Below are 22,033 nucleotides of genomic sequence, written 5' to 3'. Positions count from 1 at the left end.
GCTAGCTTGCTTCACTGCTTTTAACATTTAGAGAAATTGATTTTTAAGCACTTATAATCTTAGGAGGCACTTTTCTTATACTCCTGTCTGCTGCCTCCTTATTGAAAAATTTTCCTGGAGCAAAAAGGCCGTGACCTCTAAAGGCTTTGTGCATGTAATATATTTGCCATGTGCCTTTTGCACACAGGTACCTAATGAGGGCTTGCCCTTTAGCAGATATTATATGTTATATATTATATAATTTTGTGGGTGTTTTTACTCAGTGCTCCCCACTGTCAGTGTGGGCATGTGCCGTTGCTCTGAAGGCATACCAAAGGGGAAGCCACTGGGCAGTGGGAAGGCTTCTTTTGGATACTTTAGATCAGGCACAGACACTGGGCCCCACTGTACATGCTGGTCTCCTATTAATTCAATAAAGGAAGTCTGCCGAATTTTTCCTTTAATTCTTAAAAAATAAATTTTATTACTTTTTAATTTTATGTGTATGGTTGTTTTACTTACATGTGTATCTGTGCATCACATTCATGCAATGCCCACAGAGACCGGAGGAGGCATTGGATTGCCTGAAATTGTGGTTGCAGAGGTTGTAAACTATCATGTGGGTGCTGGGAATCCAATGCCCGTCCTCTGGAAGAACAGCCAGTGATCTTAACTGCTGAGCATCTCTCCAGTCTTATCCCCTTCAACCTTACACAGTGTGCAGGGGTATCCACCGGGCTGGAGAGGCGGCTAAGCTGTTAAAGGCTAGACTCACACCAAAAGTCTGTTTTCCTTCCATATACTAATCTACTTACTTAAATGAAAAGTGTGAGGCAAAAACTTTTCTTGTTCTTTATACTGAAAATAAACTTTCCTGCACCCGTCTAGAGTTTCAGCCTAAATCTTTCTCTTGCTTGCAGTTGGATGTCACGTCAATGTGTGTCCAAATCTAGTGTCTCAGGCTTCACCACAGTAGACGGTGGGAAGCGGGTGGGTGCTGGCGTCAGCTTTGGGTTGAGCTCTGTGTCTGCTCCGTGCTGGCCGTGAACCCTTGAGCAACTTCATCTCTGCCCTAGTTTCCTCCCCTAGGAGATCATGAAGTCATGTGCCTGTTGTCTGTGTTGTGTCACAGTGTTGACTGATACACAGGGATTACTTAATGAATGTCAACAGTTGTGACTGTTGTCATTGTTGCTTGTCATTACCACAGTTTAAGTCTACACTGCTATTTACAGTAGCTGCTGTGCTCTACCTCAGATTATAGCTCATCTGTTGACTGTTGTCATTGTTGCTTGTCATTACCACAGTTTAAGTCTACACTGCTATTTACAGTAGCTGCTGTGCTGTACCTCAGATTATAGCTCATCTGTGGAAAGGTTTCTAGAGTTTTCAGTTAACTCAGGACAAACTACCCAGTCCTCTGGGTTGTGTTTTTGGCCTCCTCATGGGGCCTGTCTGCCTTGTTCAGAGACAGGGTCTTGTTCTTAAAGGCTCTCCTTCCTGCTCTGCGCCATCCACTCCTGATTTTTAATTGTTTTTACCACTTTAATTTTCCTGGTTTTTGTTTTGTTTTGTTTGGATTAGATGGGACTGGATTGGGTTGGAATGCTGGTGATGGGAACCAGGGCCTGCCTTCCACATGCTACTCTGCCGCATGTATTTATTGCCTGTGTCATGTGGGTTCCAAGATCACACTTGGGCGCTTAGCTTGGCAGCCTTCTGGGCCCAGCACAACAAAACATTGAATCATTATTTTAAGATCCTGAAGAAATGGATCTATAGCTGCTATGTGCCAACTAGAACTTCCTATAAAGAAAACAGGCAGTATGAGACTCCAAGAGTAGTAAGCATAGTGCCTCCACCCTAGGAAAGAAAGGAAGAGAAGCACCACCACCGTGGTGAGTGGGGCCATGAGAAAACCCCACCCCCTGCTCACAGCACCTCCTGCAGGTCACACTCAGGGACCTTATACTCAAGATGTTGTTTTATAAGAACAGTTAAAATGCGTTTCAGTTTTTGCAAATGAAATGTTTAAATTTTTCATGGTAATCTGGTAATGTTGTGATAGAGCATTTAAAATACTTTCTGCTAAGTGGTCATCTTATTACACGTCCCTCCAACTGCTCACAATTCTCTTAGTTATTTAGAATATAAAAGTAAGTGGGCTGGAGAGATGGCTCTGTCAGGTCCACTGCTGCTTAGGAAGGACTCCGAGCTGACAACCATCTGTAGCCCATAGGGCATCTAGTGTTGTCTTCAGTATCCCAGGCACCAGGCATGCACATGGTGCACACGCACACACACCAGCCAGGCACACTCACAACTCTTTTTAATTAAATAAATTACCTAATATGGTTTTCATCGTTTTAAAATTTCTTTTTCTGTCTTTACATTTTTAAGTAGGGTATTGTTAGGGTGTCTGTTTTCAGTTAGAGAGTGTTTTTCTCTTAGTAAGTTATACTGTGGAAATACCCAAGATAATAACAGTCTGGGGAGGACTTGTGGGCCACAGTAAGATATCAAATGACCTTCAACTTTGACAGATCTGCTTCAAGGTAAAAGCAAAGACTTTACTGATTTCAAAACTGCTTTAGTTGAGATGTGTTAAAATGAAAGCAACGTAATGTTAATTCTCAGCCACCGACCAGCTCTGCTTACTGAGAGCATCACCTCTGCTTAGAAATACAAGAATTGGGTGTTAGGCAGTTGGTGGCCCTCTCCTGTAAGCTGTCCCCACCTGCACAGTGCCTACTTAGGCTGTGACGTTAGCGTTGACACTTGGCAGTATGAGAGTGTGTGCTTCTGCACACATAAGACAATCTACAGTTGTTCATAGACCTGTTGTCCTTCGTTCTAGGTAAGGAGGATGAATATCCAAAGAAACCCTTGGGGCAGCTTCCACCTGAGTCTGCTTGTATTAATCACTTGAGCAATGGACAAAGAAGTGTTGGCAGGCCCAGCCCCAAAACAAGCAGCAGGAGAGAAGATGGATCGCCTCGCAAGAACCATGAGCACTCTCCTGTCCATCACAGTAGAAATGGCACACCAGAAAGAGCCGGGCAGTCACGGCGGAAGTCCGTGGATGAGGGGAGTAAAAATCTGAAGCATGAGGCAGAGTCTCAGAGAAAACCTTCACCGGGTATGCAGGACAGTTCCAGACACTATAACCATGCAGCTGCTAACCAAAATAGCAATGCAATTTCAAACGTCAGGAAGGAATTTATGCCCAAGTGGAGAAAACCATCAGATGCCTCAGCTATTGAAAGAACTACTAAATATGCCATCGAAGGCAAAAGTCACTCAGCTCTTCCCGTCGCCATCCCAGGTTCTGCTGAGACCCGATTGTCAAACTCAAGGCAGAAGATGAAGGCTTTGGATGGGGGTGAAGGGAAGCGGGGTTCTAACGCTTCCCAGTATGACAACGTGCCTGGGGGTGAGACTGAGCCTGGGGCATCTGCGGAAGAGGGACCAGAGCGGACTCACCCTCACAGCCCAAGGAAGCAGCCCGAGCCAAGTCCCAGTCCGCCGAAAGTACCCAACAAGTTTACGTTTAAAGTGCAGCCTCCCAGCCATGTACGATACCCACCCCAGCTACCAGAGGAGGATCACAGAGCTGCATATCCACCCTCCTACAGCAACCCCCCTGTCTACCATGGAAATTCTCCAAAACATGTCCCTACTGCTCACAGTGGTTTTGTGTCCACACAGATCAGCCCCAGACCTCAAATTAACCCTTCCAGGAGACCTTACGGTTCCTCTCTTTCAGTTGACACTTCTCCAGAGAAAGCCTACAGCCGCCCAACTCCTGTTGTTCTGCCCTCTAGTCGAATTGAAGTCCTTCCCATTGACATCGGTGCCAGGGGGTACGGCAGTTCGGGGTCACCAAAGAATGGACAGTTCATCCTTCCTCCAGTGGACTATTTGCCAGAGAACAGAAAATGGTCAGAAGTTAGTTACACATACAGACCGGAGATGCATGGCCAATCATGGACTCAGGATGCTCACCGTAGCCACATAAGCAATTTATCAAACTATGCAGCCTTTCAGCACATACCGTTCCAGGCCCATGGGCTTCCAGAAGTGTCTGTAGACAGTCCAGTGAGGTATAAGATGTCACCAGCTGTGGAAGATGCCAGTCCTCATGGGTATCCATATGCAGGGCCCTCACCTTCGGCACATCACTACAGAAATGGAGAGGGACTTTCTGTGCAGGAATCAGTATTGCTGTGAGCGTGTGGCTGTATTCACTGACAAGAGAATAGAAACGATATGCCCACATTGCTATGTTTATAATTGCCAGAGCAGTATTTTTTATATTGTAAACAGTGTGCACAGCTCAGTGTGTCAGTGATGAGAGTATGGGAAGGCTTCATCCTCTGCAGAGGCTGCTGAAGAAGAGTGGGTCAGCTGCATCCTGGCTGAACCTTTAATAGGGGAACCTGGAAACACAGCAGTAGCATTAGGGCTGCACACACAGTGAGGCTCTCTGTGCTGTTCCCTGCGTAGCTCCCCCAGACCCCGCTCTGTTCCGTTGCTGTTAGAGCAGGAGACTACTGACCACTATAGAGCAGATACTCTGAGGGCCGGCCCTCGCCTTTTCATAGATAGACGAGGCAACTGCATATAGGTTTTGTCTTTAAAACCACCTTTAATCTAGATACATAGACTAACAGTGGATTTTTTAACCCTTTATCTTTCTGCCCACCCTGCCCAAACATATTTTAACCCAGGCTCTAAACTGAAACTGACTAGAGATGATTGGCCTTATAGAATGTCATCCTCCTTCAGTTGCTGCCATTTTATCTCCTCCTGAAAGCTAAAGGCTACAGAGAAAGGCTCACCACTTGATGGTGCCTAAAGTGGGTCAGTTACCCAAGTGAGCGGCTGCACAGTGCTCACTGAGTCCCCTCATCTCCAACAGTCTTGGTGCTGCTGTGCCCTGGGCTCTGGTCTGGCCGGGTTCAAGGGACTGTCTGCAGCGTGAGCTGGAAGTCAGACCTTGCAGGGCCCCAGGCCGCAGAAGACTGCATTTCACAGTCATTGGAAAGCAGCTCTAACCATAAGGAAGGCTGCTTCTCACCCTGCTTCCCCTTCTCACAGGCTTTCTCTGGCACTCGGTCTTCACAGAGCACAGTGGATGGATACCGCTACACTTACTGGGCCATTCCATTATCCCGGTCAAAATTGTGAAAAATACCCTAATGATTAATAAGGACCTAGAATTTTGATCTTTGAAAAAAAAAAAAAAAAAGGGAAAAAAATGTAGTTTGTTTCATACTTTTGGAATTTTTTTTCAGTGAAAAATAACTGAAGTTCATGGTTTTTAAAAGATGTGATGATTCCTTTTATGCTATCACACACTACTGTCACCAAGACACTGACAGAGTGCTGGGTTCTCCAAGAGCGATGGCGGCTCTGTGTAGATGCTCACCCACCGTTGTTACCTTCTTGTATCTGAATATCAGAAACTAGAAAGTCCAACAGTGACACTGTCCCTGCTCCAAGGTGGAGACTTAAGTTTGTGAGGTACAAGAATATGTCTTCATGAAAGTAACATTGTTTATCTAGCAAACGTGACAATATTTTTATGTATATAATGATTCTAATCTAAGTTAATTAACGTGGTAATGATGTTATTAAGTGTGGAAGCAAATGCAGTATATTAAAGGCGAACACCACACTGAAACTCCCAACTCCTGACAGAATAACCAGGCTCTTGATTTAGATCATGTGGAAGGTGAGATATAAATGTATATAGACATGTAGCTGAGGATATTAATTTCAGTCTTAAAGTGTGACTTGTAAGGAGCCAAGCTGTACAGTTTAGTTCATGATGGCAGCTCTCTGCCTCTTCAGAAAGTATATATCATAGTGGTAAATTATGTAGATTATATATATATATATATATGCTATATATGGACACACTATTTTCTTATGTCATCTATGGCATTTTTTTATCTGTATACTTTTTGATGTGGTTGATTGTTTTTAACATGCTAAAAGTAATCCATGTATTTTGTTCTGTGTCTTCTGTGTGCAGCTTCCCCGTGGCAAGTGCTGTGTCCTGGCCTTGCAGGGCCTGGCAGATGTGCCAGGTGCTCACCAGCAGCGTTTACCCACGCTGCGCTTCTCTGCTTGCATTTTCAGGGAGACCGTGTTTTGAACTGCATCACTTTTCCTTGGCTTAAGCATTCGTTACTAATGGCAGGAAAGTCTTCCCCTCTATAAGATATATATCTCTGTTAGCTTCAAGTAGGAAATTTTAATTTAAAATTATTTTGCCACTATACAATTTTATTTTAAATTTATTTTTAAATAAAAGAAATGATAAGAGAAATAATATTGACAAAGTGATTCAAAATCTATTTATAGAAAGGCTTGTTGGGGACATTCCAGGCAGATGAGCAGCCATGCCCCATAACAGCGTGCCCACAGTGGCTGGGCCATGGCTCAGGCTTCCCTCATGGTCACTTTGCCCATTACGTCAGAAGTAAGTGTCTGGGTGTGGTAGTGTAAGTTTCTTAAGGAATTGTCCTGCTGACCTGTACTTAACTAATGAACTTAAGGGTTTGGGTTTTTTTTTCTTTTGTTTGTTTGTTTGTTTTGTTTTTAATTATCAAGTCTCACCCCAGACCACTTAAATCCTATCTTGGGTAAAACGCAGGTATTAGAGAAGCGTGTTCCCCTTGTGTCTCTTAATACTGTCATCTTGAAACTCTCACTAGGAAAAATGCCAAAGTTGTCTTCTGTTTCTATTGTGGGATGTTTAAAAATGGTTTGTTGTTGTTTTGGTTTCTGAAGACAGTCTTGCTATATATCCCAGTCTGACCTTACTGTGTTTTTGAGGCTAACCTAGAAATTGAGGTGGGAAAAAAAAAAAAAAAGGCCGGGCGGTGGTGGCGCACGCCTTTAATCCCAGCACTTGGGAGGCAGAGGCAGACGGATTTCTAAGTTCGAGGCCAGCCTGGTCTACCTCTGAGGCTCCCTCAGCCTCAGAGGACTGAGATATGTGCCCCTCCCATCTCGCTCAGCACAGGGTTTTTGTAGTATGAGTTTTGATTGTCTTGTTCTCAGTGCTGGAGATTGAACACAAACACTACTGGTGAACTAGTGTTTAAAATTCTTTGTAGGTCAGAAGTTTGGGAACTCAAAAGTGACGTCAGGAAAGTTAGGAAAAAGTCCACTGGCAACATTATCAGCTATCCTCATTTCGAGATATCTGCTAGTCACAGCTGAATAGCTTTGAGGAAGGAGGTGTGGTCCCCTCACACCCAGACACCCAGACACTTACACCACTCCTGCAAAGTAGATAGAGCCTTCAGATTGCCATTACCCACTGTGGTCTGCTTTTCAGCCCAGCTATTTGAGCTCTCAGCAGTGAGAAGACCCCGCCCTGCCTTCATTAGAGCTATCAATACTGAGTGGCTAGAACTCCAGGGACTGTGTGGTTTGGTCTGTTTTCTTACTGGAATGCCTTCTCCAGAACTGTTGCGGTTTTATTCTCTGTCATCAGGGCTGTTTTCTACAGACCCTGAGCCTCAAAACCTGTTCTACCATTGAAGGAGAGGAAGATTGAAGTTGGCTTACGTTTCTACAGTGTTAGGGGTGTAGGAGAATTGGGGCCAACAGCCCATCAAAAGATTTCGTGAGTCAGTTTAGTTTAGTGTCAGAGCAGCTTGTGTGTGGGACTTGAGGATTGGGGATTGACAGGTTTCATCATCTGATAGACATTTGGTTATCCAGAGAGAATTGGTAATTTGCCAGCATAAGGGACCCAAAGCCACCAGTGAGTACATGCCCCAGAGATGGTGGCCAAGCAGAGCAGTCACCCACAAGGCAGAGTTACTGGTGAGAAAGGGCATCTGTCAGTCAGGTTGTGTGGGCTGGAGGCTGGCAGGTCTGCATGGTAGGCTGAGTTTGCTGTCCAATAGCTGTGTGACTTTGGGCAAGTCCTGGTCACCTTCCTGGCCTCACTGTCCTTAGCTAGAACTGGGCATTTGAGGTACAGGCAGAAGAGGAGACAATCATGGTCTGATTAGTTGAGTGACAGGAGTTAACAGTGATAGTGGTTCGAGCTTTGTGTCTGTGTCTCTTGTCTTCATGGAGATTCCATTCTGACCCACTTCCTTGTGTCTAAATTGAAGGTGGGTTTTGTTGTTGTTGTTTTGGTTTGGCTTTGGTGTTGGCTTTGTTGTTGTTTGGTTGGTTTTTGATTGTTGCATTTTTCCTGTTTCTTAGGATTGAGTTGATCGGTTTGACATGTTTGGTTCAGTGTCATGCAGTGATACATGTTCTCTGTAATTACATGTCACCACACCAGGCTTTAGTGGCCAGGAGGGATTTGACCTTGTTCCCAAGGGGTTGAGGGTCTGGCGAGCAGCCCAGGGGCAAAGGCAGTCAACTTGCATGTGATACAAGACAGGACAGGCAGAGCTGGTGTGACTTGAGGTGGCGCCAGCCTCTCAGACATGGTGGCTGGGTTGGTAGTATACAGTGCAGCAGAGCTGCCCTCAGATGTGGGACTGCAGAGTCTGTTTGGATTTGATACGGGGAGTGCTTGCTGACCTCCTGTCTCCCTAGAGCACAAACAGGAGGGAGCAGGCCCCTTGATGGTTTGGATGGGATGAGATGGACAGTTACTGTAATGAAGGACAAGGGGAACCAGGGACGGGGAGGAGGCATAGTCTGTGGTGACAGGCAATGCTAAGGAGGGATCGATTTGCCTGCCGGGTTCTTGAGGCTCTACAGGTTGCCAAGTCTTGTACTCAGAAGTATTAAACACTGATTATTAAACCTTCTGCCATGCAGCCTTGACTTATTTGCGGGAAATCGCAATCAGAGTACAAAGCAGGCAGATGGAGCAGATTGCACACGAGCATCAACTTGGTAGAGCAGCTATTCAAACACTGCCACCATGAGCTATACAGGAGGAGCCCGTGACAAGGAAAGGATCCCTGTGCACGAGTGGGGTTGGGGAGGACTCTGCCACATGATAAATGTCACGTGGCAGCAAGCAACGGCTTGAGGGAGTTAAGGACCTCTGGTACTGATGAGCGGCTGCAGTCTTGGCAGGTGCCGGAGTCCTCTAGGATTCAGTTTTCACATGTATGCCCAATGGCAAACAGCAGAGTCTGAACACAGTTCTTTCTGCTCCATGTTCTGAGGGTAGGGTGCCCCTGCCCTAGGCCGCTTGCCTTCTCTGCGTGGACCTTGGGCGTCAAGTGGTGGGAAAGCACAGGTAAGTAGGAAGACCCTGTTTAGGGAGCAGACAGGAGTGGGAAGGACCAGCAACCATGTGTTTACCTACTTCTGTGGCAAGGACCAAAAGAAGTGGTACCCAGAGCTGTGCCATAAAGCAATCACCTCAGCCCAAAGATGGCTCTCAAGAGAAAAGATGGGACTTGGAGTGGCCATATGTTGGGTGTAGCCATGAGAACAGGCAGAGGGGAGGCTTACACCCATGAGAGGTCAGACAGCTGTCAAGTGCTGATGTGGGTACGAACAGCTGACTCTGAGGCCATAAAGACAGACCTACCGGAGCAGTGTGAATAATGGTACCCGTGAGCAGTACTCTCGTCACCTTTGAGACGGAGTCTCGGTGCTTCTCTGCGTTTGTCAGTTTGGCACAGTGATCCAGAGGCCATTAAGTCTGCACAGTAGCTTGAAGTTGGCATTTAGCAAGACTCTGGGCTTGGGGAGCACACTTGGGAGTCTCGGGTTTCCCGAAGCCTTGCTAGACTCAGGCTCATGATGTCACAGATTTTTCCCGACAATGACTAGAGCATGCATGGGCCCTCAGTGAGACAGGGTGGATGTTTCACTAGGGAAGGGGCTAAGGTCACTGACTGTTAAGGAATTTTTTTCCTATTTAAATGAGCAAAATACCCCGTGGAAATGGGCCAATAGTATAGTATCTCACAAAGATGGACCTAAAACGAAACACTTTTACCAAACCCGCCCCAAACCCCATCCAACAGAGACCTGAAATGTAAGTGGCTGGCAACAGTGGCACTCTAAAATGTAGGCATTTCCAGAATCAGAATCTACATATTACATTATCAGGTCCAGCCATACATGCTAAAGGATGTTTTGTGCTGTTCTTTTCAACAAAACAAAAGAAACCCAGAACCTGAGTGACTTTGGATATTATGACAGGATAGGGTGCGCTACACTCATATAAAGGAATTCCCCTGCTTTACAATGTGTAGGTAGGTTTATATGCACTGATGGTTTTCTATGATATCTGAGTTTTTGCTGACTGATGTCACAGAAAGTGTTCCTTGACACCAGTTGGCCTGCGATGACAGGTCCACCTCAGCAGCAGGCTGTCAGGACTGGGGATGAGGATGGCGTAGAGACTGAGCTACCAGGAAGGCTAGGAGAAGTTCCTTTTGCAAAGACTTTGAGAGCAAGCAGTGGTTGGCTCACAGTCTCCTATGACTCCGGTTCTACATTCCAGCCTCTGAAGGTGTCTATCCAGGGACAAGCATTGCACTCACAATACATCTTAATGGAGGAAACACACTTTCAGTTTGGCTTTTACCATGTTAAAAAGTAATGCTCTGTGACTAAGACTTTGAAAAACATAATAATGACTAAAATGGTTTAAAGGCAGATATCTCAGAAATATGAAGACCTTAAAACATTGAGAATCTCAGATCAGATATGCTCCATGCTAAATAAAGCAGTGTTGGACCTAACAGTTGCTTTTTAAAAGCATGTCTGGGAAGCTGGTCTTTGTAGCGCTGGCCAGTCCTGATCAGAAGCAGCAGAACGGTACTGAGCCCAGAGAGGAGGTGGAGGAGGCCTTCAAATATGACTTGTTCCGTATTTTACATATCAACAGATTGAAGCACAGTTAGTTGTATGTTTGCATTTTATCAAATATGTACCAAGAAAAGCACAAACTCAGGAGCAAACTGTGCATAAATTGAACAAGTAGAGGGCTTGCCCAGCATGCATGATGCCCTGGGGTTGGTCTTCAGCACCCCACACACTCGGTGTGACTGTAACCAGTTCCAGCATGTTAAAGATGGAGGCAAGAAGATCAGAAGTTAAAGGTCAACCTAGGCTACCCAGGTGAGTTCAAGGCCAGTCTGGACTACATAAGATCCTGTCTCCAAACAGTACCAACAGAAGCCAACAATAACAGAAATCCTCTGTATTGATTAATTGATCCACTTTCCAAATCAGAAAAGAGCTGTGTGGGTAAGCCTCAGTGTCCACACCGCGCTTGGGAGCTCCTGAGAGTGTGTACTGGACACTACGCTGGGAACATGTGGTTATAGAAAATTAAATTTCTTAGCAAACCAGATGCTAAAGCTTGTGCTCAGAATGAGTATGCCGGCTGAAGTCCTAGAGACTAATGCACATACCATAGCTACTAATTTATGGATAGGTTTTTGGAAGTAACTTCAGAAAAGGGATCCAGGCTTGAAACTGCCTTTGAAATGCCAGCGGGGGTGTGTGAGTTTAATCTGAGGCCTGAAAGGGGAAGTGTAAAGATCTGCCATGATCTATGAGTTCTGTCTGAAATGAGCCAAGAGAAGCTCAGGCAGTGAGAACATGAAGAGGCTGTGGAAGAGACCACTGCAAAGACATCTGGAAGTTCTTTTAGGATGAAGTTTGATGACGAGTGGCAGGGCAACATGCTTGCCTGGAATTTAGTCACCTAGATGTTTTATGTGAGGACAAAGAAGCCATTTCAAACAAACAAACAAAACAACTTTGTCTAACCAGGAAATGTTTCATAGCTCAAAAACTGCCAGAGATCTCTCAAGACACCTCAGGTCACACCTAGTACCAAGAAGCTCAGTTCTGTCCCAGTAGTCAAAAACCTGAATGGTCTCAAAAATGTGATCCACATTGGCTGTGTGTGTGTGAGACGTGTGAATTCGCACATTTGTGGGTGCAGGAACTGGGGCACGCTTGTGAGGTCAAAAGCTTATTGTGTAAGCCAGATTTTCCTGCCTCAGCCACCCATCTCTGTCATGGTCTGCTGGCATTACAGATGCGTGAACTATTGCATTTGGCTTTCGTGTGGATTCTGGGGATAGGGACAGAGGTCTTTAGGTTTGTAGAGTAAGTGCATTTTAGCCATTAGGCTATTTCTCCAAGTCAACTCCAGGATTGTCGAGGCCCCACTGAAATGCAGAGCTAGGGTCCAGCCAGGTCTCGCCATTCTCAGCTGTAGGCAGTACCTTTCTTGTCATTAAGCAGACACAAGGAACTTAGGAAGCAAGGATTTATTGGGGCTCATTGTTTGAGAGAGTGTGGCCACCATGGTGGGGGAGGAGTGGAAGTTTTCATGGAAGTGGAGGCATGCAGGCATATTCCTGACACCTTGAGCTCTGTGTACCTGCCTCCCTGTGGCCCGCTTCCTCTGGGCCTTCTAAATATTCCACAACCTCCTGTGACAGCTCTGCCAGCTGAGAACCAACTGTTAAAACACATACATGAGCCTGTGGGGACAATTCACATTCAAAGCGCAGCACCAACGCCTGCCTCATCTCTGCAGATTTAAATCAGGGGCTCTATAACGTTAGTTCCCCCTCCCCCAGCCGCAGACTGAGAGAGGACAAGAAGCCAGATGATATAAAACTAGCCTACCAGCAAACCAACCAGAAACAGTCTAGAAGTAGCATTTTGATCTAGTTATTAAGACTAAAAAAACGCTCAACCAACCTCGGGCTTGGTGGCACAGCTCTCCATAGACTGTGCTTGCGAGCAAGCCATTCTCCAGGCTCAGGCCTCCTGGGGACAAAGCTGCTCTTCAGAAGGCAACACAGAAAGTTCTTGAGGGACCAGGGTAAGTTGCTGCCTTTGGAGGATTCTTGAGGTGGTGTTTGTGAAGAACCACAAGTGTTGTGGACAGCAGAGGTTGATGTTTTTCTCCTAACACGCCATTTTTCCTTTCTAGCTTCCATGAAGATGGGAGAAATTATTTAAGCGAAAGTTCTTAGGTGGACAACACCCACTCTGTGTTTACTCCTCTGTGTATTTCCACAGGAAAGGGAGATGATGAAATTTAGCTTAACCAAGCTGTGGGTTGGAAGTTATAACCTACCTAATTCCTTAATTAAGCTATCAATTAAGCCCGTGTCTGTGCCACCTGCTATGCCTGGGCCTTGTGCCATGTAGAAGTGCCAGCACTGACAAGCTTGTCCCCACAGAACCCAGGGCTCCAGTCAGTCTTCAGTCTTTCTTCCTTGTGGCTTCCCTCTTAAGGGATATTATTAAAAGTTCACTGTCAGACAGGTCACCCAACTCATTCATAATTCATGTGAGGTTACAGAATGTCCAACACAGTCAGCAGACTTGAGGACTCCCAACTTCCCCAAAGGGAGCATTCTGTGTTAACTGTACAGGAGCCAGCCACCTCTTTTGCCCCGAATGTCCCAAGTTTCAATTCCATAGGGCAGTATTAGGTTGGGAGCTCGAGGAGAAAGAAAGATGGGGGAGGGGCATAGCAATTGCCTTTTGTTACCCAGATGAGTGTGCACTATCGGATGAGTGTGCACTAGCGTTAGTTAAATGAATGCGTGAATGAAAACAAAAGAAAAGGCTATTGTGTATTAAGCATGGGTGTCACTAAATGCTTTAGTTTTATTGGACTCATTTCAACATCCAGGAAGCCTGCCAACATACCTGCCATGTGCCCTCCTGAGGGAGAAAGGAAGCTCCTTTTGTGGGATCAGAACTAGTCTCAGGTTGGAGGACTCATAGCTGTGGTTGACTCCAGAGCCTGGAATGAAGCCCTAGCCTGTGACCTCCAGCTGCACAGCATCTAACTATTGGCAAATCCCGGACATGTGCTTCCCTCTTTTACTTTGCCTTCAGTGGTGGTCATGAGTTGAGTAGAAGCCTTGGCATTGGCTGAACCAAAAAAGTTTCCTAAACATTTCAGAAAGAAGACTTGGTTCACCAACTTTGCTGCACTCTTCATCCTGGGCAGGTGTTCTTATCTCAAAAGGGGGACGATATTTTATTTACCAATAAGGTCAAAGGAAGTACAAACTACAGGCTGGTGGTGGCTCCAAGGAATGCTATGGCATTGAAGATAAAGCCACCACACCTTCCATGCTAAGGTAGGATCAATATGACTCTATTTCAGTTAAAAGATGAAGGATCCATACATGATCAGCTTGGATGTTTTCCTAGGTCATTTGAAGCAAAGAACCAGTGTCCCGTAAGTCTCTCTTCCTTACCGCAGTTAACACATGTTGGATACTTGCTTTGTGTTGGCAGTTTTCTTAAAGATCCATTGCCTGCTGTAGAAGCAGGTAAACACACACACACACACACACACACACACACACACACACACACACACTCATAGGTACTTCTGTCCCAGGAAACAAGCAAGTGAGGCTAATATGTCAGACCTGTGAACAGAAGAACAGAGACAGCCTGAGCAGGGATGGAGAGAGTGGTCGCTGTGGTTTAAGGTACTGATGAAGTCTCCTTTGAGAAGTTAGCTTTGAGGAGATGGGAAGCAGTTGAGGAGCCGACATTTAGATGTTTGCAGAAGTGCCTCTCAGACAGAAGCAATGGGAGGTACCTCCTCCTGAGGCAGGAGCACCCCTGGCATGAGGGCAGAGGAACAGGAAGCCAGCAGAACTGGGATAGACGTCTGCCTTCTTGATTCACAGTTTCAAGGTTTCAGCCATTGGGTTCTGTTGTTCCTGAGTTAGTGGTGAGGTGAATATCACAGCAGGGAGCCTGTGGCAGAAAGGAAGCTGATGGAGAAGAAAGTAGAGGACAAGATACATCTCAAGGCATGCTTCCGACAGCGTACTTCCTCCAAGTAGGACCTACCTTCCCACCTTCCAAAATCTCCCAGTCACCATCAAATTAGGAAACATCAGTGGATTAATCCATTCACGAAGGATAAGCCCTATGTTTCAGTCATTTCCACAGAGCTCATTCAATGTCAACTAAGCCCCTAACACATGAGCCTGTGAGAGACATTTCATATTCAAACCATAGCAGGATTTAATGGGTAGTGAGAAGGTGTCAGGGAATGGAGGTAGGGGTGCTGGCTAATCTTGGTTGTCATCTTGACACACCTGGAAAGCAGGAACCTCAGTAGAGGAATTGCCTCTATCAGATTGGCATATGGGCATGTCTGTGGGGCATTTTCTTGATGGCTAATTTATATAGGGAGGCCCAGCCCATTGTGAGTGGGGCCGTCCTTAGGCAGGTGGGCTCTGACTACATAAGAAAGGGAGCCAAGCAAGCTGAGTCCCTTGATGCTCTCTGTTCAGTTCCTGCCTTGGGTTCCCTCTGTTATGACTTGTAACCAATAAGCCAAATAAACTATTTCCTTCTCCAAGTCGGTCTTAGTCAGTGTTTTATCCCCACCACGGAAAGCAAACTAGGTCAAGAGATTCAACATGGGACCAGACTGCTAGGCCATGGCTCAGTAGGAGGACTTGGCCGAGGTGGGAAGACTGTAATAAAACATGGTTTGCTTTCTATCACAAGGTAAATAAGGAGATGCCACTGTAGCAGAAGACAGGAAAGAGGAGAGAGCAGATCTCAACTGTTGTAAGAGTTGGTGGTAGTTTGAGAAGGGTGAGAACAGTGAAACAAAGAGGAGGTTAGACAGGGATTTGAATACAGTTCTGAATTCAAAGAGCTTTGCCACGGGCTAGATGTAGGATGTCAGCCCAGGTGTCTGGGGCAGAGGGAGGAGGGCTGTTTGATTGGACATTTTCTAAGGTAATAAGCCACTTACTGGAACTGAGCAAACAGGAAGTACAGAGGGCATGGCAGTGCTGGGGATGTTTCAGAAAGAAGAAGGAAAAAGTAGGGAAATCCTTGTGCTGGCACTGTGGGGCTTACAGACCTGGGGGCGGGGAGCGCTGCTACCTTCTCCACTGCAGAGATAAGCACCCCGGCAGCTCGGCTCATTTGTAACCTTAGCAGACCCTGTGACACAAACATGGATCCCGCCTGTTTGATTTTCCCGTCCTAACCATGCTGTTTCCAGGGTGGTATTAGGTCCTCACACTGTTAACAGCCACCAGTTTTCTCCTTTCCCCTCCAGAGCCGTGGGAGACTATTGATTACATTCTGCTCTCGGACTCTGCTGCTCCAGGAACACTCGGGGAGCTGGGGAGTGGATGTGGAAGTGTAGCCACCCCCAGGACCTGGGCTCACAGTGAGGGTGGGTGCCAAGGAGCCAGTGCCTGAGGCAGAGGGGTATCTGATGGGTGCGTAGACTTCGAGTCTATGTGTCCCACTGGTTTCTGTGACTAGGAAGACTGGAGTTGGTAACTAGGTTGTGAGCAGTGTAATGCCAGGTGTGATTCAGTAATGGGGCATTCCAAGCTAAATCCTAAGACCAGGTTGGCTTTTGTTCCATCCTGGATAAACCTTGATGGCTGGGGAAGGATTAGGGACCACAGTGTGCTAGGAAAAAGTAGAGAGGGGCTCATGGGCCACTTTAACAAGTCAGTTACCTGCTGCTGAGTGACAAATCCCTTCAAAGAGTAGTGCCTCGAAATGGACCTTCTCACCTGCCACGCTACCTTACTGCCTTAGTTCGGGACAGCTGAGCTATTTGAGTTTGTGTGTAGAGACATCTCCAGGCTTTCCTTACCCACAGTCTGCATCTGCCCTGGAACCTGTGGGCTTTCCTCGTGCTTATGCGGAGGTGCAACCTGCTGTGTTATTGCTAGCGTGTGTGTGGTGGTTCTCCTTCAGGGTTAAGGGAGTCAGACTCCACCTTTCTCCTGGGAGTGTATCAAAGACTTGGCTGACATTTTCTATCCCACAGAAGCCTAAGACATAGTCCGAGATCATCCTCTTTATGCCCTGTGTCTGTGGCAAATCTCTTGAGGTCTGCTGGGACTAGCAACCCATTGTTGAGATGTGGAAGGACCATATATCATCCTGGAAACAAATGGATATGTTTTCTGAGACTAAACAGCCCCTCTGTTTAGTCACCTAGGAAACTCCAGATCAGTGTAGATTGCAAAGCAATAAATCCATGGGTGCAAAACCTCAGAAGGGCTGAGCCGTAGACAAGGAAGTGCCTTTGGATTGGTGTAATAGTTGGAGAAAACGTAAGTCTGTGAAATGTTATGGCTTTCTGTCCTGCCTTGTCACTAGTGGCCTCTGTGAGGCTAAGATGGCACGAGGAACTCAGGGACATCCACACCGCTAGTTGGTTACAGGATCCAACTTCATTATGAACAGTGTTTAAGAGTTCCTTGTCAGCTAACAAACTATGTAATGGTGTTGCTATTAGAGGGGACTCAGGAAGCTCAATGCAGTCAGATACACTTCCAAGCAGAATTCAAAGTCCCGCCCAAAGGGAAACTGCCTGTGTATTAGCATGCAGGATGCTGGGTACTGCGGGTGAGCCCACTCTGGGGACTGGCTTGAAGGGAAGGAAAGTGATGTCATTGAGCCAGCAGTTCAGCACTTTGCTCTTGCAACCTGGTCTCACAGCAGAGTGTTTATCCCAAGTAACTCCAAAATGCCAAGTATGAGCAGTGGAAGGCCTGGGCAGCAGCGAAAGTGAGCCTTGCATATCCTGTGTGGTCCACACACTGAGCCTGGCACCACGGTCTCCGTACTGGCCCAAGCAAGGGGATTTCTCACTTTTGAATCCCAGACAGGTTCCCGTGAGAGGCCGGGCTCTGAGCAGGCACTTCTTATTCTGGTAGGTAGCATGCACTCTGGCACACAGACCAGAAGTATAAGAATCAGTGAAGGCTCAGGGTGTAGCTCAGCTGTAGACCACGTGCCTCACATGCGTGAGACCCAGAGAAAAAACAGAAGAGATGATAAAGTTGGAATACTGATCTCAGTAAAGGGTGAACAGAACCTCTCCTCCTCCTCCTCCTCCTCCTCCTCCTCCTCCTCCTCCTCCTTCTCCTCCCATCCTTCTTCTTAACTGGGGTTTCTCAGCACTTACATTATATTACTATAATATGCTCATTCCCTAACCCCAATATGTAGTGCTTTTCACACCACATTTGACTGTTAGACCATTTCTCCCCAGCCTGAGTCAGCATTGAATTGGTGGTGCAGGATCAGCTATCCTACTATCTATCTATCTATCTATCTATCTATCTATCTATCTATCTGGAAATGGTGATGCAGGATCAGTGTGAGGGCCACACAGAAATCAGGAAATGCAGTGACTAACATCTTAGCAGGTAAGTATTAATGTGACCCCTGTGGGGCATGCTGTCCTAGACCAGAGCTGCTCAAAATGTGGTGCGCATGCCCTAACCCCTAGTGCTGGAGATTAAACCCAAGGCTCTGGGCATGCCAGGTAAATGCTTTACCCTAGAGCCTGTGAGTAGACTCTTAGACCCATGTTCTGTTGCGGTAAATCTCCAACCCAAATATGCCCCTGCAGTGAAAACACAACTCAATTAATATGAACACAAGCTGTGCGCCTAGATTGGGCTGATCTACCACTGCCATCTTCCCCATCTATGAGTCCCCTTAGAACTTGTGGTTTCTCCAGGCCATGTGCTTCTGCTCCTCTTTCCTTCCACCTCCTCCTCTGTCATCCTCTCTCTTTCCCACTTGAACCACTGCATGAAGGAAAATGTCACACAAACTTAGTTCAGAAATGACTATAACTCAATCACTGGGTGCAGCAACTAAAATCCTAATCTTGTAAGCTATATTAAATCTAATTTCTCTGGTGGCAAATCCTGGTAGATTCACCAGAAGCCTGGAGACACTCATAGCTACATCTTGTCCTCATGCTATCCCCATTCACAAAGGCCTAACTCTCTCCTGCTTCCTCTCTTCCTCCATCCAACCCGGAAGTCCCTCCTACTTACCCAGTGATTGGCTCCTTTATTCATTAGGGGATTGGTTCACAAGAAATCACCAGGCCCATCCACAACAATGTTCCTTGTGGAGGAACCCATATTTCTCTTTCTCTCATTGATCCATGCTGAGCATCCAAGCATCAAGAGCTTGTATCTGAAGAGAGGCTTTCATGAAGTAGGAGGGTGTCAGCCACATGTATGTGTCTGTCTTCATCTCTCTTCTACCTTGGGTTCATGGCCAACAGATCTTTGAAATTTTCAGAAAGTATAGCATCCCTTCAGGAATGGTGCTGAATTATTTAAGCAGGTGGGACACACAATACTTGGCTTTTGTTCTTCCTAATAGTGTTGATTATGTGGCTTCCCCTCCCCCCTTCCTAAGTGTTCTCCAATAGAGGACTTTGGTGCCAAAAAACAGTAATTTCTGTGAAAACAGTAATTACTTTAATTGGTGTTCTTTAATGGTAGATCCTTCCCACCCACGTACCTCCTCTTGAAACTCAAATCAAGTCCTGATGAATTGCTTTCCTCTAAGTCAGTGAGGTATCCTTTTCTTCTTATAGCTGCTAATGGGCAGAGTGGGAGTAAGAAAATACTTCCTAAATTGGCTATTTTTTCCATCGAGAATAATTTTTCTTTGTTTCTAGGTAATAGTAGCTAATCAGCTTTTATGTATAGAAAGAAATGCAGATTGCTAACAGGTTGCTTCCGTTAAAGTTCTTCATCCAGGATTAGAACTCACAAAGTCCCACAGAGCACCATTTCTTCATAAAAGCCTCACCTGCCCTCTGGAAAAATCTATTGGTGCTCAGTTTTCTAGGGAACTTGTGTTGTTTTTAAGGGACAATAGTTGGCCCTAGGTGAGCTCTTTTATCCCCCCAAATAGCCACATCCTTTAGAATATTATTTGAGCTCCTTATTAAAGTAAGGCTACTGATCTGGTCACATGAGACCTCTTACTGGGTCTGTCCTAGGTGGTCCCAAGGCAGGACCCTTGCTGGCTCCAGAGGCCACCGCCTTCCTCTGCAAATGTCACTTACTTGGGTCCAGCAGACTTCTCTTTGGCCCATGATATAGCCTTTCTGGCCTGAGGTATGATCTCTACCTCCCATTTCTTTTCACAGATGATATGTGAAAGAACTGTCTTGGAGACCCTGATACAACACACAAGGGTAAAGTGGGGACGTGGGCACATTTGGGTCAGTGGTACCTCATACTGCCATCCCAAGTTTCTGGCTGTCAGCTGTCAAGAGCTATCCACTGTAGGTACACTGAGGAAAAGTATCAAGGTCACATAGCTCTCTCGAGGTTTCAAGCCCATGGGCAGAGCCAAGATCTGAAACAACCTTGGCGTTCCTGCCCTGTCAGGGTGAAGGTGGCGCCCTGGTGATTGATGAATGATGAGCGAGTCTTCTTCCACATGGCCAGGAGAGCTTGTGGACCACATGGAGATCCTGCCAGATTCTGCTGATCTTTACTATGGAGCCGCGTCCCCAGCCCTGCATTGCTTCTGTTTAAAGGGTTATGTTTCGTGGGTTGACATGTCCCCAGAAGAGGGAGGGGGCTTCTAGTGGGACATGCTGAGGATGACTGGAGATGGAACGCCCAGCATCGCTGGTGCTCCTCACCTTCCTTTCTTTGCCCCTGATTCATGCATCTTCTTCACCCAGCGTAGTCCTGGTGTAGTCAGGAAACCTAGCATGACTCCTGCTTTGTGGTGCTAGGATCAGATTAAGACCTTGCCCACTGAGCTACACCCCCAGGTCTTTCTAGGCTCATTCCCTACCTCATCTTTATCATCTTTATTACCTCTCTCTCCCAAGAACTTGCTGCTGCAGTTTGAAGCAGAATTCCTTTTCACCAGGCTCTAGCCCCTGTCAAGTAGCTTCCATGGGCTCCTCTCTCTGCTCAGCCTCAACTTCCGGACTGACCTGCAGCCATCTTTTCATGCCTGACAGGGGTAGTTCTGCTGATGGAATGCAAAGTCTTAAAAGAGTTAGGCAAATGCTCTGCCACCAAGCTAGATTCCCAGCATAAGGCTGCTAGATTATATCGGGCACTTGGTTATGGATACTTCCAGATGGAAGAAGGTTTAAGAAATGTAAAAGGCCTTCTGTGGCAATGCAAACTGAGTTCAAGGCCAGATGCTAACCTTCTGTAGTGATTGCCCCCTAGGAGCCAGCCATCCTTTTCTGAGACAAGGTCTCTTGCTGGGACCTGGAGGTTCACCAATTCAAATTCAGCTGCTATGACTGGCTAATGTACCCCAGGATCTTCCTGTGTCTGCATCCCCAGTGCATGCAATCACACCTGGCTTTTTCTGTGGGTGCTAGGAATTAAACTCAGGTCCTTACGGTTGTGTGATGAGCACATGCCAGGTGAGTCATGTTCTCAGCCCCTCAATTCTAATTCTTTGACAAGTTATCCCTAAAGCTTCCCAGGGTTTGCAGCCTGAACTTACAGCCCTAGGAAACATTGGGCGGAGACCAGCTGTGTTCCTCTTAGCACAGCGGAGGGGGGCATATTCCTCCTGCCTCCCATTAGGGTCTCACGGAAGGAAGGTCGTTATGTAATTTCTCCCTAGGCTTCCACAGGAAAGAATGGGTTGTTGTTGTTGTTGTTGTTGTGGTGGTGGTGGTGGTGGTGGTGGTGGTGGTGGTGGTGGTGGTGGTTTTTAAAGCTGAGGGCAAAACTTCAACCTGAGCGGACTGCAAGTCTTGTGGGCTCTTTGTTGGCAGCTCTCAACAAAGAAATCAGCCAAGGCTCTAGAGGCTTTCAGTGTGGAGCGTTGCTCACAAACATTACAGAACATAGGTCCCCAGGAGCGCTGCTCTCCGCCCGAATCAGTTTGTTCAGCCACTGAACACGGAGTGTGGGCAGTCCCAGAAACAGATGCACACCTTCGCCATCCTTAGAGGAGGGTCTGGACACCTGGGTATCTTCAGCAAGTCCTTTTCGTTTTCTTTACTGGGAAACGGCCTTGTCATTGACTTTGCAGCCAGCCCATCTATGTCTAGCAGGCCCGGGGCAGCTGACGAAGGTCAAAGCTTCTAGAAACTGATGCGGGGGCGGGGTGAGGGGGTTCCTGTATAACGCTGATGCCAGGGGCGGGGTGAGGGGGTTCCTGTATAACGCTGATGCCAGGGGCGGGGTGAGGGGGTTCCTGTATAACGCTGATGCCAGGGGCGGGGTGAGGGGGTTCCTGTATAACGCTGATACCAGGGGCGGGGTGAGGGGGTTCCTGTATA

General features: G+C 46.7%; 1 protein-coding gene across 5 annotated transcripts in view; it reads left to right on the top strand.

Annotated features, from left to right (window-relative positions):
* Positions 1–8,777, top strand: part of Usp6nl (USP6 N-terminal like) — a 123,405-nt gene extending 114,628 nt beyond the window's left edge. For all 5 annotated transcript variants that reach the window (XM_021154013.3, XM_021154009.3, XM_029470742.2 and 2 more), the window contains one exon: positions 2,837–8,777. In XM_021154013.3, the coding sequence (XP_021009672.1) occupies positions 2,837–4,209 (1,373 nt within the window). In that variant the 3' untranslated portion in view covers positions 4,210–8,777. The remainder of the gene's footprint in view (positions 1–2,836) is intronic.
* The last annotated feature ends 13,256 nt before the right edge of the window (positions 8,778–22,033 follow it).

Source organism: Mus caroli, unplaced genomic scaffold, assembly GCF_978045245.1.
Source record: "Mus caroli unplaced genomic scaffold, Mus_caroli_1 scaffold_2, whole genome shotgun sequence".
In the NCBI taxonomy this organism is placed as follows: Eukaryota; Metazoa; Chordata; class Mammalia; order Rodentia; family Muridae; genus Mus; species Mus caroli.
Note: the sequence above shows the minus strand (reverse complement) of the source record. Positions and strands in the feature narration are given on the sequence as shown.